The sequence below is a fragment of the Salvelinus alpinus genome, chromosome 23 (genome assembly GCF_045679555.1).
Source record: "Salvelinus alpinus chromosome 23, SLU_Salpinus.1, whole genome shotgun sequence".
NCBI classification, from domain to species: Eukaryota; Metazoa; Chordata; class Actinopteri; order Salmoniformes; family Salmonidae; genus Salvelinus; species Salvelinus alpinus.
Window position 1 is genome coordinate 38,917,553 of NC_092108.1, and position 23,804 is coordinate 38,941,356.

The 23,804-nt window shown below is 42.0% G+C and overlaps 1 protein-coding gene across 2 annotated transcripts; it reads right to left on the reverse strand.

The window, feature by feature from the left end:
- Positions 1 to 17,240: 17,240 nt before the first annotated feature.
- On the reverse strand, positions 17,241 to 22,941 carry LOC139550938 (alpha-tocopherol transfer protein-like). Of its 2 annotated transcripts, XM_071362232.1 has the most exons (5): positions 22,399 to 22,941; positions 20,835 to 20,988; positions 18,678 to 18,871; positions 18,166 to 18,276; positions 17,241 to 17,924 (listed from the first exon to the last, which is right to left on the reverse strand). In XM_071362232.1, the coding sequence occupies exons 1-5, from the start codon at positions 22,615 to 22,617 to the stop codon at positions 17,682 to 17,684; spliced, it is 921 nt and encodes a 306-aa protein (XP_071218333.1). In that variant the 5' UTR covers positions 22,618 to 22,941; the 3' UTR covers positions 17,241 to 17,681. The 2 variants fall into 2 exon arrangements, with proteins under 2 accessions (XP_071218333.1, XP_071218334.1); XM_071362233.1 differs by lacking the exon at positions 18,166 to 18,276 and having other exon boundaries at positions 22,399 to 22,825.
- Positions 22,942 to 23,804: the final 863 nt, after the last annotated feature.

The window sequence follows — 23,804 nt, forward strand, 5'->3', positions numbered from 1 at the left end:
GCCCTCAGCCAGTGTGAGCTTCACGAAGATGAGGTGGGCGGAGAAAAGGAAAATCTCGTCCAATTCGCTTTCAGAGGTGGTTGTCTTATTCAATCGTATGGATACAGTCATTGGGATACCCCCGCAGGCTAGAACCGCCTTGTTTATCCCCCCTTTATGTGGTTTTAACTATAAGGGATACAGCTTTTGTTAAAATGTACTTTTCGTAGGTTATGAGAACTACCCTGATGAACTGATGAAGACAGCTTGTCTGTCGAAACGTTGGTTATTAAATTATTGCATCTGAGCTCCTAGAGTGTGCGGCAGTTTTTTAGGAGAACTTACGCAGAATGTTAGTAGAATTAACGTAGCAGTTTAGGATAATTATGTTAGGGTTAGCTAAAATGCAAAAAATATATTTTCGACATTAATTTGACAAAAGCTGTATCCCATCTAGACATTACCGTTTTACGTCAGCGCTCGAACGTGGCAAGATGGAAGATACACCCATCGCGAGAACTGACTGTTTTTCACAGTACTGTATTAGCTCGTTATTACATAACCTATGTAATCTCTGAGCCTTTGTGAAGTTGTAACCAGTTTTTAACAAATATGTCGCTTAAAACCACGTAATCTCGTTGTGGAATGTGATTGATGCATGTTTTATGTGCATTTGATAGAGAACTCTCACTCAGTATCACAAAGATGAGACCATGCAGAGAATGACCACCGTCAGCGTCACACAGATGAGAGACCATGCAGAGAATGAATCACATAGAGTAACCTAGCTTCCATGAGCTCAGTAGTGCTTGCGCACTTAAATCCAGTGTCAACAGTGGTGATTCTACACTTATTCATCAGAAACCAATATCTATTATTATCAAAGTAGAGTACCCCCTTCATAAATTGCAAATATTCCATCGACAGCATACTAAATAAAAATCCATACTGTCCAGTTAAATATTCAATTCTGATGTAGCCTACACGTGCTAGCCTAGTACACTGTGTGTCTGTAGGTTGATGTTCCATACATTGTGCCCCTCCCCCATTTATTCAGTTGTCCACATCATCAAAGACAGTACAGATGGGTCCATTCCAGGCAATGTGAAAATCCTAGACACACTTTGCCTGTATAAAACTACACACAAGTATCCACTATTTTTTATTAATCTAAGGACTTTTAGTTGAAGTCGGAAGTTTACATGCACATCAGCCAAATGCATTTAAACTCAGTTTTTCACAATTCCTGACATTTAATCCAAGTACAAATTCCCTGTTTTAGGTCAGTTAGGATCACCACTTTATTTTAAGAATGTGAAATGTCAGAATAATAGTAGAGAGAATGATTTATTTCATATTTTATTTCTTTCATCACATTAACAGTGGGTCAGAAGTTTACATACCCTCAATTAGCATTTGGTAGCATTGCCTTTAAATTGTTTAACTTGGGTAAAACGTTTTGGGTAACCTTCCACAAGCTTCCCACAATAAGTTGGGTGAATTTTGCCCATTCCTCCTGACAGAGCTGGTGTAACTGAGTCAGGTTTGTAGGCCTCCTTGCTCGCACATGCTTTTTCAGTTCTGCCCACAAATTTTCTATAGGATTGAGGTCAGGGCTTTGTGATGGCCACTCCAATACCTTGACTTTGTTGTCCTTAAGCCGTTTTGCCACAACTTTGGAAGTATGCTTGGAGTCATTGTCCATTTGGAAGACCCATTTGCGACCAAGCTTTAACTTCCTGACTGATGTCTTGAGATGTTGCTTCAATATATCCACATAATTTTCCTCCCTCATGATGCCATCTATTTGTGAAGCGCACCAGTCCCTCCTGCAGCAAAGCACCCCCACAACATGATGCTTCCACCCCTGTGCTTCACGGTTGGGATGGTGTTCAATGGCTTGCAAGCCTCCTCCTTTTTCCTCCAAACATAAAGATGGTCATTATGGCCAAACAGTTCTATTTTTGTTTCATCAGACCAGAGGACATTTCTCCAAAAAGTACGATCTTTGTCCACATGTGCAGTTTCAAACCGTAGTCTGGCTTTTTTTATGGCGGTTTTGGAGCAGTGGCTTCTTCCTTGCTGAGCGGCCTTTCAGGTTATGTCGATATAGGACTCATTTTACTGTGGATATAGATACTTTTGTACCTGTTTCCTCCAGCATCTTCACAAGGTCCTTTGCTGTTGTTCTGTGATTGAGTTGAACTTTTCGCACCAAAGTACGTTCATCTCTAGGAGACAGAATGCGTCTCCAGGAGACAGAATGCGTCTCCTTCCTGAGCAGTATGACGGCTGCGAGGTCCCAGGGTGTTTATACTTGCATACTATTGTTTGTACAGATGAACGTGATACCTTCAGGCGTTTGGAAATTGCTCCCAAGGATGAACCAGACTTGTGGAGGTCTACAATCTTGGCTGATTGGCTTTTGGTCTTGGCTGATTTCTTTTGATTTTCCCATGATGTCAAGCATAGAGGCACTGTTTGAAGGTAAGCCTTGAAATACATCCACAGGTACACCTCCAATTGACTCAAATTATGTCAATTAGCCTATCAGAAGCTTCTAAAGCCATGACATAATTTTTTTGAATTTTCCAAGCTGTTTAAAGGCACAGTCAACTTAGTGTATGTAAACTTCTGACCCACTGGAATTGTATTACAGTGAATTATAAGTGAAATAATCTGTCTGTAAACAATTGTTGGAACAATTACTTGTGTCATGCACAAAGTAGATGTCCTAACCGACTTGCCAAAACTATAGTTTGTTAACAAGAAATTTGTGGAGTGGTTGAAAAACAAGTTTTAATGACTCCAACCTAAGTATATGTAAACTTCCGACTTCTACTGTAGTTTGCCCCCGGTGATGCGTTGTGCAAGTGGCAGGTTCATGCATTTGGTGCATTACTGATGTTAGAATGCTTTTCAGTGAATGTTTTCTTTTACTTTTACATTTTAGTCATTTAGCTGACGTTCTTATCCAGAGTGACTTACAGTTAGTGCATTCATCTTCAGATAGCTAGGTGGGACAACCACATATCACAGTCATTGTAAGTACATTTTGCCTCTATCAGCAAAGTCAGTGCTACTAAGGGGGTGTTATGGTTGTGGTGTAGGGTTTGAGCATAGCCTGAAGGTAAGGAGGGGCAGTTCCTCTTGCTGCTCCGTATTTTATTTTTTATTTTATTTAACCTTTATTTAACTAGGCAAGTCAGTTAAGAACATATTCTTATTTACAATGACGGCTTACCCCGGCCAAACCCTAACCCGGACAACTCTGGGCTAATTGTGCGCCACCCTATGGGACTACCAATCACGGCCGGTTGTGATACAGCCTGGAATCGAACCAGGGTCTGTAGTCTGCCTCTAGTACTGAGATGCAGTGCCTTAGACTGCTGCGCCACTCGGGAGCAAGTACCATGTTCTTGTAGTGGATGCGAGCTTTGACTGTAAGCCAGTGGAGTGTCCTGAGGAGCGTGGTGACATGGAAGAACTTGGCAAGGTTTAACACCAGGCGGGCTGCAGCGTTCTGTATAAATTGCAGGGGTTTGATGGCACAAGCGGGGAGGTAGGGTCGTACTCTACGGATGTTGTAGAGCATGAACCTGCATGTGCGAGTTACTGCTTTGATGTTTGCAGAGAACGACAGGATGTTGTCCAGGGTCACGCCAAGGTTCTTTGCACTTAGGGAGGGGGACACCGTGGAGTTGGCAACCGTGATGGAGAGGTCTTGGAGCGGGCAGTGCAGAGAGCCTCCGTCACATAAAGAAGAGCGGTCACGGTTGAGTGACCCGTCTTGAAGCCTGACTGGTTAGGGTCAAGAAGAATGTTCTGAGAGAGGTAGCGAGAGAGTTGGTCAGAGACAGCACAATCAAGTGTTTTGGAAAGAAAAGAAGCAGGGATGCTGGTCTGTAGTTTTTGACGACAGAGGAGTCAAATGGTCAGGAATGAGTTGATGAGGGTAGTGAAGAATCGGAGAAGGTCTCCAGAGATGGTCTGGAGAACAGAGGATGGGATGGGGGTCGAGCTTGCAGGTTGTCGGGCAGCCAGACCTAACTAGTTGCAGGATTTCATCTGGAGAGAGGGGAGAAAGAGGTCAAGGCGTAGGGTAGTTCAGTGTAAGTGGGACCAGATGGACTCAATAGACAGAGTGAATGAGGAGCAGATGTCCTCAACCATCCAACCTTCTTTTCAAAGTGGCTGACAAAGTCGTCCAAAAAGAGGGGGGGTGGAGGATTAAAGAGGGAGGAGAAGGTGGACCGTTGGGGCAAAAGCTTGAAATTTGGAGTGATAGAAAGTGGCTTCAGAAGTGGATACAGGGGAAGAGACGGGGGTAGTGATCAGAGACCTGGAGAGGGTTACAGTGAGATTAGTAGGCGAGCAGCCTCTAGTAAAGATGAGGTCAAGTGTATTGCCTGCCTTGTGAGTGGGATGGGTCTTGGGAAGGGTGAGGTCAAAAGAGGCAAGGAGGGGAAAGAAAGAGTTGCAGTCTTATCACTCATCTTTTCAATCTTCAAATTATAATTTATTTCTCAACTATTGCAGAAGATGGGATCCCCAAGTGTAACCAGTGAGTAAATATCCAGTCAGTTGTGTGTGTCAGGATTTGGGTTCTGTTGTCAATGTAAACCAAGCCCTGGTGTGAATTAAGCTAGTTGAATGTAATGTATTTTGGCACCTCCATGTCAGTTTTCATAAAGACCCCTAACAAACTATCCCAACAGTAGACCCAGTAGTGAGATTCCGTTTGCTTGCCTGCTTATCCAAACAGTCCCCAGATTCACAGATAATGCTGCCCCAGGCAGTGGCCTGGGTGGAGTGGGGTCGGGGTGCGGAGGACAGGGGAGGGGGTCAGGTACGATGTGGGAGATGGGTCTGGATGGGGGTCTGATATGGTAGTGGGTGTGGGTTTCCCACATACTGTATGAATGACTGAGAGACAACAGGAAGGACAAAAGGCTTTGTTATGACCTGATCACCTCACCCACTTTTGTCTTTTGTCGGGGTGTGGACAGGGTGTTGATGAAAGTGAGAGAGGGATGATCCAATCACCTAGATGGAATGTTGGAGTGGGGGATAGTTGACTATAGTGGGGGCCTCTCTGGCTCTCCCTGCCTGAGTTTTGTAGTCCCATTTCCAACACCCATGGCTAAATACTGTACAAATAGGCCAAGTCTATGTCTATTGCTCCCGAGTGGCACAGCGGTCTAAGGCACTGCATCTCAGTGCTAGAGGCGTCACTGCAGACCCTGGTTTGATTCCAGGCTGTATCACAACCGGCCATGATTGGGAGTCCCAAAGGGCGGCACACAATTGGCCCAGCGTCGTCTGGTTAGGGTTTGGCTGTGGTAGGCCGTCATTGTAAATAAGAATTTGGTTAAATAAATAAAAAATCGAATTGTATGTGTCCTAAGGGTTTTGAGCTGTAAATTAGTATATAGTATCAACATGTGGAGGAGATCTATCAATGGTTTACAGTTGCTGATCAGACTGAAAATGCACTTGACAGATTTACATTCTAAGCATTAGAAGCATTCAAGTTCAATGTCCAATTGACTGTATGGACTGGAATCAGTGCCCAACACTGTCTTTACTAGTATTACTGGAACACAATGCACATCATTGTATCAATGGTTTATTTAATTTGAATATACAGAACCAAAGGTCTAATCTTAATGCTTTTTGTTATCTGAACATAGAAACATCTTTAAACAGGTGTATTAATAAAGATATCCCAGGACCTTCAAAAAGGTAACTCCAGGTATTGTGAAATGGGATTATCAACTTTGTGATACCTAAGTAAATATCTAAAATCACATCATGTCATCTGTGCTGCCAATATTGTATGACTTCATGATGGCAGTTCAACATAGAGCACATGCAGTGTTCCCATATGCAGTAGCCTATATGCTGGTAATGACATAGAGGTGGTGTACATTGTGCATATATGAAGGTGTACATCAGGTGAAACATACTATTTCCATTGACAGGACCCTACTGACTACTAGGTAACGTGTCCTTATACGTATGTAAACATATGTGAACCTACCTGTCTCTTCCTGTCCGAATGGTTGTCTGTCTGGGCCTCCATGTCAATAACAAAACATATTCATCTTTATCCCTCAGAGTTTTGAAATAGTCATTGAAATAAATATTTCTGTCGGTAAAATATTACATTCAATGAAGATGATATCTTGATAGTACATTTATGGAGGTCTGTACAACTCATGGGGTCATGTCTAATAGTAGACCTACGAGTCATTTGACAATGATAATTGATAGTCATAAGTATTTTACAGCACAGTAAAGAATGAATGCAGGATATGGATGAGGGACAATGGGATTTATAAAAATACTGACCCATGCATGTTTGGATTCCTATTTTCCCCACTAGATGGCAACACTTGACCGGTTAAGTGTCCAGTAAAAACAATTCTGTAACTTTTGTGCTTTATGCTTTTTACCCGAGTCATTTTATGAAATTTCATGGAAAACATAATTGAACAGTCACACACCCACATGTCTGTGGACACTAGAGTCTATTCCACTGTCAAAGTTATTCCATATCCAGATTCTTCCACCTTGGAACAAAGAGTAATTCCATTGGAGAAAAAAGGGTTACACTCCATAACTAGTTAAATATATGGTTACTCCTGTTGCTTTTTACCCTACTTCTATGGATTTATATTTATTGGAGCATAGGGCATAGACTGAAATTCAGAAAACCTGGAAGTTAAAACATCATTGGTAAGAACAAGAAAAATGGCAAATTAGGGTAATAATATTATTTTGCAGTTTCTTAAAATAAAATATTCACTTGATACAGTCAAATTACAGGCATTTGGTAAACTTTCAAATAAGTGGATAAGTTGTCTAATTACAGTACTAATAATAGTAGGTACAATAAAACTTTGCCATATGAGGAAGGAAGGAAAGGGGGATATCCAGTCAGTTGTACAACTGAATGCATTCAACTGAATGTGTCTTCCGCATTTAACTCAACCGCTCTGAATCAAAGAGTTGCAGAGGGCTGCTTTCATCGACACCCACGTCGTCTTCCCAGATGACTGTATCAGGAACTACAGAATGACACAAAGTTCCTTGGAATTACTGGTATGTTCGCATTTCCTCAATTCAATGTTATTGGTCATAGAGGTGTAGCAAGCAGTGTGTTCCAAACAAGCCTCAACTAAAACGTCAATAGAAAAACACAAGAGGCACTTCATCAAAATCATTTTGCTCTTATCTTGCTCCCAAACTCCAAACAAACAGACTCAAATAAAACAAATTATTAAATGAATCCATGGTCCAAAAGTGATAGAATCTCCTCAAACATTGACATAGGACTTATGCACTACAGGTGAGGCCAAAATGTACATGTCGGCCGTCCAGTGTTTACTGACCAGTTAGAAAAGGGCCGAAGGTTAAGAAGAGGAGAGTACCCAGGCAAACACAACACAACAGACTGGGAAAGAGTCCAGCCGGGCTCAAAACACTGTTGTGAGAGAACCCAACCAAGCTCAACACACTGCACACTGTCCACCTGGACAGCTGTTCGACCTTTGGACCATTTCACATAAAGACAGGGAATGGACTAGAGCTTCTGTAACAACATACACAGTTCTATTTTGTACTTCTTTTCTCATTTGAGATAGAGATGCTACAATGTGAAAGTTTCTGGGAACAAGTTTCGACAAGTTTCGACTCTCTTTCATAACCCTGTATGAGAAAGAGACGAAACAGCAAAGAACTTAATCAATGTCCTCTGAGTTTTTAACACTGGACAAAGGATATTCAGGCAATTCTGCCACTTTTCATCCTCTTATTATCTCCAGCACCAACCCAGTGTTTACATACTGTAAAGTGCCTGCAGAAACCCCTTGACTTTTCCCACATTGTTGTGTTACAGACAACATTTTAAGTTGATTAAAAGTAGATTTCTTTTGTCACTGGCCTACACACAATACCCCATAATGTCAAAGTAGAATTAGGTTTTTGGAAATGTTTACAAAAATGAAAAGCTGAAATGTCTTGAGTCAATAAGTATTCAACCCCTTTGTTATGGCAAGCCTAAATGATTTCAGTAGTAAAAATGTGCTTAACAAGTCACATGATAAGTTGCATCTCTGTACCCCTCACATACAATTATCTGTAAGGTCCCTCAGTCAAGCAGTGGATTTCAAACACAGATTCAACCACAAAGACCAGGGAGGTTTTCCAATGCCTTGCAAAGAAGGGCACCTATTGGTAGACATTGAATATCCCTTTGAGCATGGTGAAGTAATTCATTACACTTTGGATGTGAAGGAATTGTGCATGTGTCCTGCAGGACATGTCCCGAATGCTCCAGCAGGACTCCCGTAGGAGTACGACTTGTCCAGCAGAAATGTTGAAAATCCTGCACAAACATGACAATTCCTGCAGGAATACTGCAGGACCAAACCCTGCAGGATTTTGATATTCCTACAGGATGTGGCAATACCTGCAGGACAAAGTAGATTGCTGCAGGAATCCTGCAGGACCTAAACCTGCAGGATTTTGATATTCCTGCAGGATGTGGCAATTTCAAGTTAACTACAGGATTTGAGATACAGTATGTTGTGACAACAGAGAAAATATACTTTTGAAATATAGTGCAATGTCAGACATTTCAACTCAGCAGATGAGAAATGTAAAAAATGACAATGTCCACATGCAATAAATATAATGAATGTTATTTTTATTTGATAGATGTCAACACATTTGATAATGGTTTCAGTAGGCCCACAGTTCAGTCAATGTAATAATGTATTTATATACAGAGCATCTGGAAAGTACTCAGACCCTGTCAAGCGCTGACCTTAGAGATCCTTTTTATGTCTCTATTTTGGTTTGGTCAGGGCGTGAGTTGGGGTGGGCATTCTATGTTTTGTGTTCTATGTTTTCTATTTCTGTGTGTTTGGCCGGGTGTGGTTCTCAATCAGAGGCAGCTGTCTATCGTTGTCTCTGATTGAGAACCATAGGTAGCCTTTTCCCACCTGTGTTTTGTGGGTAGTTGTTTTCTGTTTTGTGTTTGCACCAGACAGAACTGTTTCGTTTTGTTCCACTTTGTTATTTTGTTTCAGTGTTCAGTTTGAATAAATAATCATGAACACGTACCACGCTGCGCTTTGGTCCACACCTAATTCAATTGGCTACAACTGCTCACAGGTTCTCCTTCCAAGATAAATTGTGTCTGGTAAGGGAAATCAACCTTTTGCTCAGAGAACAGACCTTGGCTGGAGCGTAGTCGGCTATGGAAACCCATGTATCGACGATGGCGACGCTATTGGAGTGAGTCAACGGGTTATCGTTAGACAGGTGATGCCAAGTCTTCAATCTTCTTCCAACCTCACAAATCAAGTACACTATGTTTGTAGAACACGCGTAAGAGAGGTAATCACAGCACTAGACATTATCAAGATGCTTGAATCCGACTTCAACGAGAGAGCTGCAGAAGAGGACCTCATATCTCAAGAGGATATCCGGTTCCTGACAAAAAGGAAAGCGGGCATCAGACGCAAGGACAATAGACATTACGAGATGCCGCTGCCATTTAAGGAAGAAAGACCCAATCTGCCGAACAATAAAACATGTGTAGTTCACCGTCTCAGGTGCCTGGAAAGGAGGCTAAGGAGAGACAAGCAGTACTACAAGGACTACACAGCATTCATGGAACACTCCATAACTAGTTAAATATATGGTTACTCCTGTTGCTTTTTACCCTACTTCTATGGATTTATATTTATTGGAGCATAGGGCATAGACTGAAATTCAGAAAACCTGGAAGTTAAAACATCATTGGTAAGAACAAGAAAAATGGCAAATTAGGGTAATAATATTATTTTGTAGTTTCTTAAAATAAAATATTCACTTGATACAGTCAAATTACAGGCGTTTAGTAAACTTTCAAATGAGTGGATAAGTTGTCTAATTACAGTACTAATAATAGTAGGTACAATAAAACTTTGCCATATGAGGAAGGAAGGAAAGGGGGATATCTAGTCAGTTGTACAACTGAATGCATTCAACTGAATGTGTCTTCCGCATTTAACTCAACCGCTCTGAATCAAAGAGTTGCGGAGGGCTGCTTTCATCGACACCCACGTCGTCTTCCCAGATGACTGTATCAGGAACTACAGAATGACACAAAGTTCCTTGGAATTACTGGTATGTTCGCATTTCCTCAATTCAATGTTATTGGTCATAGAGGTGTAGCAAGCAGTGTGTTCCAAACAAGCCTCAACTAAAACGTCAATAGAAAAACACAAGAGGCACTTCATCAAAATCATTTTGCTCTTATCTTGCTCCCAAACTCCAAACAAACAGACTCAAATAAAACAAATTATTAAATGAATCCATGGTCCAAAAGTGATAGAATCTCCTCAAACATTGACATAGGACTTATGCACTACAGGTGAGGCCAAAATGTACATGTCGGCCGTCCAGTGTTTACTGACCAGATAGAAAATGGCTGGTAGCTGTATGTAATGTTTTCTGTGCTGAGCGCTGCCCTCAGATAATCGCATGGTTTGCTTTCGCCGTAAAGCCTTTTTGAAATCTGACACAGCGGCTGGATTAACAACAAGTTAAGCTTTGTTTTGATGTATTACACTTGTGATTTCATGAAAGTTAAATATTTATAGTAATTTAATTTGAATTTGGCGCTCTGCAATTTCACCAGATGTTGGCCAGGTGGGACGCTACCGTCCCACACCCCCTAGAGAGGTTAATTGGCTACAACTGCTCACAGGCTCTCCTTCCAAGAGAAATTGTGTCTGGTAAGGGAAATCAACCTTTTGCTCAGAGAACAGACCTTGGCTGGAGCGTAGTCGGCTATGGAAACCCATGTATCAACGATGGCGACGCTATTGGACTGAGTCAACGGGTTATCGTTAGACAGGTGATGCCAAGTCTTCAATCTTCTTCCAACCTCACAAATCAAGTACACTATGTTTGTAGAACACGCGTAAGAGATGTAATCACAGCACTAGACATTATCAAGATGCTTGAATCCGACTTCAACAAGAGAGCTGCAGAAGAGGACCTCATATCTCAAGAGGATATCCGGTTCCTGACAAAAATGAAAGCGGGCATCAGACGCAAGGACAATAGACATTACGAGATGCCGCTGCCTTTTAAGGAAGAAAGACCCAACCTGCCGAACATTAAAACATGTGCAGTTCACCGTCTCAGGTGCCTGAAAAGGAGGCTAAGGAGAGACAAGCAGTACTACAAGGACTACACAGCATTCATGGAAGAGACCATAGCTTGTGGAGATGTTGAGAAAGTCTCCAAGGAGGAAATTAACAAGCATCCAGCATGGTACATCCCGCACCATGGGGTTTATCACCCACAAAAGCCTGGGAAGATACGAGTTGACTGCTCAGCTAAGTTTCGAGAAATGTCCTTGAATGACCATCTCCTTACCGGTCCAGAGTTGACAAACACATTGCTGGGTGTCCTTTGTCGTTTTTGTAAGGGTCCAGTTGCAATCATGTGTGACGTAGAGCGCATGTTCCACCAGTTTCATGTGAAAGCAGAAGACCAAGATTATCTGCGGTTCCTTTGGTGGGAGAACGGAGATCTAGAGTCTCAACCCTCAGTGTATCGTATGAAGGTCCACTTGTTCGGCGCAGTTTCATCTCCTGGTTGTGCCAACTATGGTCTCAAACATCTTGCTGCCGAAGGACGAGGAAGCTTCAGCGAGAAGTCTATCCAGTTCATAGAAAGGAGCTTTTATGTTGATGATGGGTTGACGAGCGTATCGTCTGAAGCTGAAGCGGCCCAGCTGCTGAAAGAAGCAAGAGAGCTTTGCAGCATCGGCAAACTTCGTTTGCACAAGTTTATCTCTAACAGCAAGGAAGTTATAGCCACAATTCCCAAGGAAGAACGTGCCGAGGGTGCCAAAGATCTGGATATGGCTCTGGGTGAACCACACATGGAGAGAGCGCTTGGTGTACTGTGGTGTGTCGCATCAGACGAGTTCCAGTTTAGAGTAGTTGTCAAGGAACGCCCACTCACAAGAAGAGGAGTGTTGTCTACAGTAGCCTCTATATGACCCGCTTGGGTTTATGGCACCCTTTGTCCTGGCAGGGAAGCAGATCTTGCAGCAGATGTGTCGTGACAAGATCGGCTGGGATGACCCCCTTCCAGATGACCTACGTTCCCAGTGGGAATTTTGGCTCCAACGTCTACAAAACTTGTCTGAAGTAAGGATCCAACAAGGCTACTTGCCATCAAGTTTCAAGGAAGTGCAGAGTTATGAGCTCCATCACTTCTCCGACGCTAGTACCTCAGGTTATGGAGAGTGCTCATACCTCAGAACAATCAGCACAGCAGGAGAAGTTCATTGCTCCCTAGTTATGGGGAAGACGAGAGTCGCCCCTTCCAAGGTTACGACCATACCACGACTGGAACTTTCAGCAGCGGTGGTAGCTGTTCGAACAAGTGACATGCTCAAAAGGGAGCTAGAGATACAAGGTCTACAGGAATACTTCTGGACAGACTCGAAGGTAGTTCTTGGCTACATCAACAATGAAGCCAGAAGATTCCACGTCTTTGTAGCTAACCGTATTCAACGCATTAAGCAAAGCACAGATCCCGAACAATGGAGATATGTGACCTCTGAAGAGAATCCTGAGGTCTCACAATAGAACAGCTCATGGCTTCCAACTGGTTTACAGGTCCAGACTTTCTTTGGCAAGAAGAACTTCCCAAAGGACTAGTCAAGGGGGGAGAGTTCTCAGACAATGACCCAGAGCTGCAGAAATCCCTGGTCCATGATACCCAGGCAAAGGAAGAAAGATCGTTACTAGATCACCTTCACAAGTTCTCAGACTGGGCAAGAGTGGTGAAAGCTATTGACAGGCTCAAATGAGGTGTCAAGGAAGCCATAGGTTTAAAATTGAGGCCCAGTGAAGCTACAAGCATAGAAGAAAGGAGAGAGGCAGAGCTCACCATTATAAAGATGGTTCAAGAAGCAGCCTTCTCCCATGAGATACACAACCTTAGGCACCAGAAAGACATCAAGACCAAAGATAAAAGCAAGCAAGTTGCATAAATTGAGTCCATTTCTGGATGAGCAAGGTATCCTCAGGGCGGGAGGTCGCTTGGCTCATGCAACTCTTCATTCCCATGTGAAGCATCCTGCAATCCTGCCAAGAGATAGCCACTTGTCAGTGCTGCTAGTCAAGCAGGAAAGAGTGAAAGAGTACGACACCAAGGACGTGGAATGACGATCAATAAGCTGCGATCCAACGGTATATGGATCCTGGGATGCAGCAATGCAGTTTCCTCTCACATCTACAAATGTGTGAAATGCAGGAAATTCAGAAGATGTACAGAAGAGCAAAGGATGGCAGATCTTCCGAAGGAACGCATGGAGACCACGCCTCCCTTCACATACTGTGGGATGGACTGCTTTGGACCTTTCTATGCCAAGGACGGAAGAAGAGAGTTAAGGCATTATGGGCTCCTACTCACTTGCATGGGCTCTCGAGCAGTTCACATAGAAATGCTTGATGACTTAACCACCGATGCATTGATGACTTAACCACCGATGCCTTCATTCATTGCCATATGTGGTAATGTTTGTCAAATCAGATGTGATCAAGGAAGCAACTACATTGGCGCAAGACGCGAGTTTGTGGACGCCCTGACAGAAATGGATGAAGAACGACTGAAGGAACTTGGATGCGAGTTTACTATGAACACCCCATCTTCAAGTCACATGGGTGGTGTTTGGGAAAGGCAAATCCGCACGATACGAAGTGTCTTAACATCCATTCTTGGTCAGTCAGACGGAAGACTCGACAGCGCTTCTCTGCGTACCTTTCTCTATGAAGTCAAGGATCTGCAGAGAAGAATGGGAGAAACACCCCAAATACAGGTGTGCCAAGCTTGTAGCGTCATACCCAAGAAGACTTGAGGCTGTAATCGCTGCCAAAGGTGCTTCAACAAAGTACTGAGTAAAGGGTCTGAATACTTATGTAAATGTAATATTTCAGTTTTTTGTTTTTTATACATTTGCTAAAATTACTAAGAACCTGTTTTTGCTTTGTTATTATGGGGTATTGTGTGTAGATTGAGGGGGACATTTAAAAAATCAATTTTAGAATGAGAAAAAGTCAAGGGGTCTGAATACTTTCCGAATGCACTGTATATTTTGCAGGATTCCTGCTGGATTGTTTTTGTGAAGGGCTACCTGCATAATTCCTACAGGATCCTACATACAGGAATTGTCTTACAGGAAAGTTGTCCCGAAAACCTTGTGGGATATCCTGCAAGACTTCCCTTAAAAAGAAGTCCTACAGGAATCCTGCACAAACAAATCCTGCAGGATTCCTGTAGGACTTCTTTGTAAGGGTGTAACCACGTTTCCAACCAATGTTTGTTCAAGTAAAGTCATACCATTGAAAGAAAATCACAACGACTATGATGGGAACAAGAAATGTGATGGGATCTTTTTATGTCAGTAAAATAAATTGTGATGGAAATTACTTATTGTGCAATTGTTGATAGAATAACCATCATGTTCAGGTAAATGTGCAGTTACGTGATTCTATGTTGTATGGTCCTCCCACTACGACTTTAAAAAAGCATGCACATTTTATTAAGCTACAGATTAAATAAATTATGATTTTCACAGGATGGTAAGTGCATGGTGATGAGCTTGATGCTCCTTTCCAATAAATATTGAGGGTCTTAATTTGTATAATAGTGACATGATGATCGGTGCTTAGCTGCAAATGAGCAAATAAGAATGATCTTGCTCTTTCTCATCTCATCATATAACCTAACCCCATACTCAACTGGGGGACTGCGATCCGGATAAATAAACACACACACACACACACACAGTCAACAGTTTGGACACACCTACTCATTAGCCAGCTAACTTGCGATTAGCATTAGCAGCTAACAAGAGTTGGGCTCAACTCGCTAAGAAAAGACAAACTAGCTGTTTACAGATGTAAGAAACACAAACTAATGGTGTAATTATAGAATGCTAGTGGATTTATATTAACAAGCACGTTGCATGTGCTGCATTGACCATGTAGACTGAAGGCAAGTGTCTCATGGTCGAGGAACAACAAATGTGCTCCTTGAGTGACGTGGGGCTATGTCTGAGAGCGGAGATAGATGACTCCAGTAGCAAAGTAAACTATTAAAACATTTTATGTTACGCTGTGTGTATCACATTTAACAAACCAAACATTGAAAAACCGTTATAGAAGGTAAAGTAAAAACCCAACCCGGTCCGTGCATCAATGTATGTATGCATGCATGTATGCATGTATGCATACAAACTACCGGTCGGAAGTTTTAGAACACCTACTCATCCAAGGGTTTTTCTTTATTTGTACTATTTTCTACATTGTAGAATAATAGTGAAGACATCAAAACTATGAAATAACACATATGGAATCATGTAGTCGCCAAAAAAGTGTTAAACAGAGATTCTTCAAAGTAGCCACCCGTTGCCTTGACAGCTTTGCACACTCTTTGCATTCTCTCAACAAGCTTAATGAGGGATGCTTTTCCAACCGTCTTGAAAGAGTTCCCACATATGCTGAGCACTCATAGGCTGCTTTTCCTTCACTCTGCGGTCCAACTCCTCCCTAACCGTCTCAATTGGGTTGAGGTCGGGTGATTGTGGAGGCCAGGTCATCTGATGCATTACCATCACTCTCCTTCTTGGTCAATTAGCCCTTACACAGCGTGAAGGTGGGTTTTGGGTCATTGTCCTGTTGAAAAACAAATAATTGTTCCACTAAGCGCAAACCAGATGGGATGGCGTATCGCTGCAGAATGCTGTGGTAGCCATGCTGGTTAAGTGTGCCTTGAATTCTAAATTAATCACTAACCGTGTCACCAGCAAAGCACCCCCACACCTCCTCCATGCTTCAGGGTGGGAACCACACATGCAGAGATCATACGTTCACCTACTCTGCGTCTCACAAAGACACGGCGGTTGGAACCAAAAATCTCCAATTTGGATTCATCAGACCAAAGAACAGATTTCCACCGGTCTAAGGTCCATTGCTCGTGATTCTTGGCCCAAGTCTCTTCTTCTTATTGGTGTCCTTTAGTAGTGGTTTCTTTGCAGCAATTTGACCACGAAGGCCTGATTCACGTAGTCTCCTCTGAACAGTTGATGTTGAGATGTGTCTGTTACATGAACTCTGTGAAGCATTTATTTGGGCTGCAATCTGAGGTAGTTAACTCTAATGAGTGTGCAAAGCTGTCATCAAGGCAAAGGGTGGCTACTTTGAAGAATCTCAAATATAAAATATATTTTAATTTGTGTAACACTGTTTTGGTTACTCAGTGATTCCACGTGTATTTCATAGTTTTGATGTATTCACTATTATTCTACAATGTAGAAAATAGTAAAAATAAAGAAAAACCCTGTAATGAGTAGGTGTGTTGACTGGTACTGTATATATACAGTATATATTTTTTCCTCTGTCGGGTTTCAACCCCTTGTAAGTGGTATCATATACACACACAAGACATGGAAGAAATGTGTACAAGTGCAAGAAATTAGCTTTAAAACAGAAACATTTATTTCCGCCAACAAGAGGGGTGTGAACAGTTTAGGGTCGCATGGGTTGGGAGGTGTTTCACATTTTTTTTTTTTTACTATGCTGATAAATTACATCCATCCAGACCTTTGCCACCTAGGAAATGTGTGTGACCGGACCTGCTCAAATAGTACTTGAGTTCCCCTGACACCCATCCACTTTATCAGCAAACTAGAGAGCATGCGCTTAAACCAGATTGGCATTCATAACAAGTTTGTGACAAAACAAAACCATGCATAGAGTGGAAAATGTAATGCAAATACATTGAATTTGTTTTTTTATCTGATACATGAGATCTTTAGCGCAAAAGTGTTTATGTGCACTACGTCATCACGTACAGCTTTTTTTCTGCAACAAATCTGTTTTGATGGGAAAAAACCTTTGGAAAATGTGCATATTTGTTTAATGTAGATTTTATAATATTTGCATGAACATCTCTTGCAAATTGGATGGAAACCTAGCTTGTGACATCACAGGGTAGAGTAAAAAGTAGTTTTCAAAACTTGTAACATATTTCTACCCACAGTTTTTGAAAAATCACTTACATTTCTTTGATGTCATCGGCTAGAACTTTATATTTTCTTTCTACAAAATGTAGAAATGTGCCGTTTTTTCACATGTAGGCATTGTGCTGAAGATAATGTAAATGAGGTTGAAAAGTGGTGGAATTGACCTTTAATCTTCGTAATTAAAACACCAATTATAGTATAATCATACAAGTCTATAATACAGTAGACATTCACAAAATTGAACAAATAGCTAAAACATACATCTTTAACCTTGGTCTTAGTTATAACACATTATGGTAACAGACAGTTGGCTGTATACTGCTAATATACTTTAAAACCCATAAAACAGGAGATAGAGAAAAGTAGTCTAGGTCTAATTCCAAACACAATGTACTCAACTCTTTTGAGCACTTGGTCCTACCATCATCAACTGACAAACGTAATAACCAGGAAACTGGTAGTAAACTTGCATATAATCTTAGACCTCAAGGGCTGAAGTTGTGCACCCCATCCACTTCAGAAGGATGCTACGAGTTGTGTGGTTGTTGGTTGGTCATTGAGATGCACTCTGGGATGTGTAGTTCATTTGGAGTCAGGAGCTGTAGGCAGACTGGCTGTCAGGGTCAGGTTCTGTCTCGGGGTCTGGGGTGACCTCATCTCCTGCAGGGCAGATGGAGAGCTGGGTGAGGTGTTCCTCAGACTGCAGGATGTGGGAGGTCCACTCCTGACACACCTCCTCCATGGAGGGGCCGCTGCCCCCGTACTCCTGGGGGAGAATGTCTTTGGAGAAGAAGCCACTCAGAGTCTCTTCGAAGTTGCTGCCGTGCATGTGGATCTAGGAGTAAGACAGAAGGGAATTGACATGAATTAGTATCACTGTTGTCATGATCAACATTGTCATTGTTGTCATTATTATCATCAGAGGCAGCATTATCATAATGGGTTATAAGCACCTGCTCTAAACAACATCTGAGGTCACTATCATCATCTCCATCACTCCTGTTGACAATGTATGAAAGAGATGTATCCAGGTGAAGCAAAAGTCATAGTGCAAGAATATGTGAATGGTGACTGACCCGCTGTTTGATCTTATCAGTCAGGAATGGACGGATCATGGTGAAGATGTGTTTGAATAATGTGGGCTCATTGATCAGATGGATCCCTCGCACCTTCAGAGGAAACGAGTCCTGACAAGATCACATTTACACAGAGGCTTATTACAGTATTATTATTACAGGCTTATTCATAGTATAGCTATTGTGTATGTAGCTATATTCTGTAAGAGTAACATGAGATGTCTGCAATACAGACAACTCTGGATCCAGACCTAACCCTAACCTTCAAAAGTATTGATCATTCTAAGATTATTTCTGAAAACAGCGGAGGGGCCCTTTAAAAACAGCAGTACTGGGTTCTGTTCATTAGGCACCAAACTAAAGAAAACGGACTGAAACAGGGAGGGACTACCTGTAATGATTCAATAAGAAATTTTTGTTTTCAGTTGCAAAACTTTAAAAAACATTTTTCATTGGGTGTCCTAATGAACACAACCAAGTTCAACTGATACCAAGTTCAACTGATAGCCTACCGTGAGCACAGAGGACATCCTCTTTGCCAGGGAGGAGTTGATCTGTAGGGCATGAGCGAAGCACCATCCCTGCATGTCGAAGATGGCCTTCAGTCCATTCCTCTGGGTCTCTATCTCCTGGACGATCAGCTCAGATGTAATCAGACTGACACGGAACACCTCGTAAGCTGTGAAGTCTTTAGGATTCCACTGGCCTGAGGAGAACACCAACATTGCAAATGACATCTCAAAATGACAACTTCTCAAATGCCGGGTCTTTCAACCCTGTTCTTGGAGAGCTACCGTCCTGTAAGTTTTCACTCCAACCCTAATCTAGCACACTTGATTCTAACAATTAGCTGGTTGATAAACTGAATAAGGTTAGTTACAACTGGGGTTGGAGCAAACACCTACAGGAGGGTAGCTCTCCAGGAACAGGGTTGGAGAGCCCTGCTGTAGAGTACATCAATTCTAATCTTGACATCGAAGCCAGTTCAACTGCTTTTTATAAATTCTTCCCTTCTATTCAGGGACTGATTTAGACCTGAAACACCAGATGGGTGCAATTAATGATCAGGTAGAACAGAAAACTAGCAGTGCTCTGGATCTCGTAGGGTAAGATTTGAATACACCTACTATAGAGTATATTATATTAAGCCAAATACAGTAGGTATGCCACCTCAGATAATATTTTACACAGCCCTGTGCCATGGGCTGATGTATCAAAATGAATAATGTGTCACGTTCCTGACCTTATTTCCTTTGTTTAGTATGTGTTTAGTTGGTCAGGACGTGAGCTGGGTGGGCATTCTATGTTATGTGTTTCTATGTTGGGTTCATTTTCTATTAGCCTGATATGGTTCTCAATCAGGGGCAGGTGTTTTACGTTTCCTTTGATTGAGAACCATATTAAGGTAGGCTGTTCTCACTGTTTGTTTGTGGGTGATTGTTCCTGTGTCAGTGCCACAAGGGACTGTTTCGTTTCGTTCGTTCGTGTGTTCCTTCCTGTTCGTGCGTTCAAGTGTTTTGTTCTCAAGTACAGGTCTGTTCACGTCGTTTGTTATTTTGTAGTTTGTTCAAGTGTTTTTCGTCTTCGTTTAAATAAACGAGATTATGTCTTCACAATACGCTGCATTTTGGTCCGATCCTTGCTCCTCCTCAGACGAGGAGGAAGACGAGCGTTACATAATGTTCAAAGTACATTTCAAGGTTGCTGCGTTGACATTAGGGGAACATAGCAGGAGTGAAACTTCGGTGCAATTCCATACGATTCAAGAGATTATGTTACCCCAGGATACCCATTGTGGCGGTAACTGTAGATGACAAGGTATCTTTATTCACGTCAGGAGAATTTTGTGAATTAAGGTTGCTTTATTCATGTCATGGGAATTTAGTGAAGTGCAGACTGCAACTCCATACAATTCAAGGTTGCTGCATTCACATCAGGAGAACACAGAAGGGGTGAACTTACGTGCAACACTATACGAAATGATATGTGGCTCTGTTCACGCCAGGGGAGATGAGCAGGAGTTAACGACTTTGGTGAAACTCCACATGATTATTGCATTTTCGTGTTTTACACTTGTGTTCAGTAGCATCTGAGTCACATGATTATGAACCAATGACACAGATTGTTCCTGATGTTGTGAAATTCGCTCTTTACAGAACTGGTGCTGTGATATTAGGATATCAGGATTCAAGGATGCTGTGATATTAGGATTTCGACCTGCTTAAACAGAGCAATTGTAACAGTAGTAGAGCAAAGGATTGCAATATGAGAAAATGAATGACTGCAGTATTGCCGTTATGAGTACATGATGCATGGAATGCTAAGGCATACATGTATGAAAGTGTGTATTCTTATTTTAAATGTATGTACAGTGGGGAGAACAAGTATTTGATACACTGATTGATTTTGCCTGCAAAATCAGCAGTGTATCAAATACTTGTTCTCCCCACTGTAGTTCTGTCCTTCAGCTGTAATTGTCTATTAATGTTATTTATTATGTTATGGTTTGAGTGGAACCCAGGATGAGTGGCTGCTGCTTTAGCAGTAGCTAATGGATATCCTAATAAAATACTACAAGTACTAAATACTATTTTAGGTGGTTTTATGCAGTGGTGCCATTTGCCTTGCCTGACACCACACCATATCAGACCATATAGATGAGGACTAACCGATCCTATAGATGAGCACTCTGCTGCCGTTGAGGTCCCGGTCCCTCAGCACTCCATGGTAGTTATTCTGGAGGAGTCCCAGGACAGAGGACGGGTGCAGGTTGGCACTGATCTCTGGGCACTCTCTCCTCCAACGCTGGTAATTAATTAGTAGCTATAAGGATGGAGGGAAAGAGGAAGCGAGAGAAAAAAAGATGGGAAAGAAAACATATTTTAGATTGCAACAGAAAAACAGCCAGCGGTCAGCCTGTCAAATCATGTCAGGCTATTGAACCAAGCATGACAATGAAAATTACATTCTGAAACGGGAGGATGGAGAACGATCTACACCTTTTACTTTTTTTGAGAGATTGAAATCAAAATAAAGAATAAAAAACAAAATGTATCCGTCTCATCTACATTTTTTAAAAGTCACTAACAACGATTCGGAGGTGAGTTAATATAATATTTTGTCATTTAGAAGAGAAAAAAATAATATATACATACATACACACACACAGCGCCTTTGTTAAGTATTCAGACCCCTTGACTTTATCCACATATTGTTACGTTATATACTTATTCTAAAATTTATTAAATAAACATAAAAAAATCCTTAGCAATCTACACACAATACCCCATAAGGTTTTTTAGAAATGTTTGCAAATGTATAAAAATAAAAAAAAAGATACATTATTTACATAAGTATACAGGCCCTTTGCTATGCGACTCAATTGAGCTCAGGTGCATCCTGTTTCCATTGATCATGCTTGAGATGTTTCTACAACTTGAATGAAGTCCACCTGTGGTAAGTTAAATTGATTGGACATGATTTGGAAAGGCACACCTGTCTATACAAGGTCCCACAGTTGACAGTGAATGTCAGAGCAAAAACCAGGCCATGAGGTCAAAGGAATTGTCCGTGAGCTTCCGAGACAGGATTGTGTTGAGAGCCAGATCTGGGGAAGGGTACTAAAACATGTGTGTTGCATTGAAGGTCCCCATCAGCATTGAAGGTCACCATCATTCTTAAATGGAATAAGTTTGGAACCACCACGACTTCCTAGAGCTGTCCGCCTGGCCAAACTGAGCATTTGGGGGAGAAAGGCCTTGGTCAGGGAGGTGACCAAGAACCCGATGGTCACTGACAGAGCTCTAGAGTTCCTCTGTGGAGATGGGAGAACCTTCCAGAAGGACGACCATCTCTGCAGCACTCCACCAATCAGGCCTTTATGGTTGTATGCCAGACAGATGCCACTCCCCAGTAAAAGACACCCCAGTAGTTACCCCAGTACTTGGGAAAAACGCCTCTTTTCTAAACATTTTAATTAAATAACGTTAACTTAAAAAGTGTTAACTGCGGTCACTTATTTCCCTTCAGACAAACAAACTAAGTGTGACCACATACCTCATATTTACCAAACAGTTTTTTTGTGTAAGCAATTGGACATTGTTCTTGGGGGCATCGACCCAACTTTCCTTCACTGACAGTTTTGATTCCAAGTTCTAAACAACTGCTAAATACATTGAAAACATGTCCTAAATAGTTTAATTTTACAATAGTTAACCCACCGCGGATACCAACCTTCAGTGACAGCTCAACATCAAAGTTTCTCGCTCTCAGAAACTTTATTAGAAAACTGTCCGACCAATTCAACGTGTCCTGCGGGTCGATGATGTCTTTCTGCGCCCTCTGTCTCAGCTGTAATAAATAACGTTGGACAACATTGGAGTCGTCGGGTAAACTATTTAGGTCTCCTTCATAATAATTCTCCTTTACAGACATGTCGGAACTGTATGACATTTCCCGCCCACCACACACAAAAGTAGGCTACTCTATTTACGTCAAGGAGAATAGAGAAACTTCCGTTCATGCAGTCAGAATGCAACTGAAATCATTTCTGCTCTTTAACCCGCATGTGGCTCACCTAGGCTAGGCCCTACTCACCGCTGTGCAACTAAGCAAATAACCGAAGCACGTGTCAACAAAGATGATGACATCAATGCAACTGTACAGCCTATTGGTGGTGAGGGGTAAACCTTTGTTTTCAAGTACTTCTCGACCTAAAGTCTACTTCCATGATACGTTGTAGCAAGGCAAGACAGTGGAAAACGTGAGCAGTGACTTGTGTAATAGGCCAACGAGCTGTTATTCTTATAAATAAATTGTTCTGTTATGCTACAATTCAAACACTTAATAACTCGGGCTAATTAAGCAATAAGGACCGAGGGGGTGTGGTATATTGCCAATATATATTGCCATTTATACCACTGTTAAGGGCTGTTTTAAGCCACGATGCAACACAGAGTGCCTGGATACAGCCCTTAGCCGTTATATATTGGCCATATACCACAAACCCAGTCTTATGAACTGGTTACCAACATAAAATAAAATGTTTAGTCATACCCGTGGTATATTGTCTGATCAGCATTCAGGACTCGAACCACCCAATTTATAATACACAATACAAAAGTATGTGGACAACTGCTCGTTGACCATCTCATTCCAAAATCTTGGGCATTAACATGGAGTTGGTCCCCCTTTCCTGCTATATGCCTCCACTCTTCTGGGAAGGCTTTCCACTAGATGTTGGAACATTGCTGTGGGGACTTGCTTCCATTCAGCCACGAGCATTAGTGGGGTCGGGCACTGATGTTGGACGATTAGGCCTGGCTCACAGTCGTCGTTCCAATTCATCTCAAAGGTGTTCAATGGGGTTGAGTCAGGGCTCTGTGCAGGCCAGTCAAGTTCTTCCACACCGATATCAACAAACTATTTCTATATGAACCCCACTTTGTGCACGGGGGGCATTGTCCTGCTGAAACAGGAAAGGGCCTTCCCCAAACTGTTGCCACAAAGTTGGAAGCACAGAATCGTCTAGAATGTCATTGTGCTGTAGCATTAAGATTTCCCTTCACTGGAACTAAGGGGCCTAGCCCGAACCATAAACAACAGCCCCAGAACATTATTCCTCCTCCACCAAATTTCAG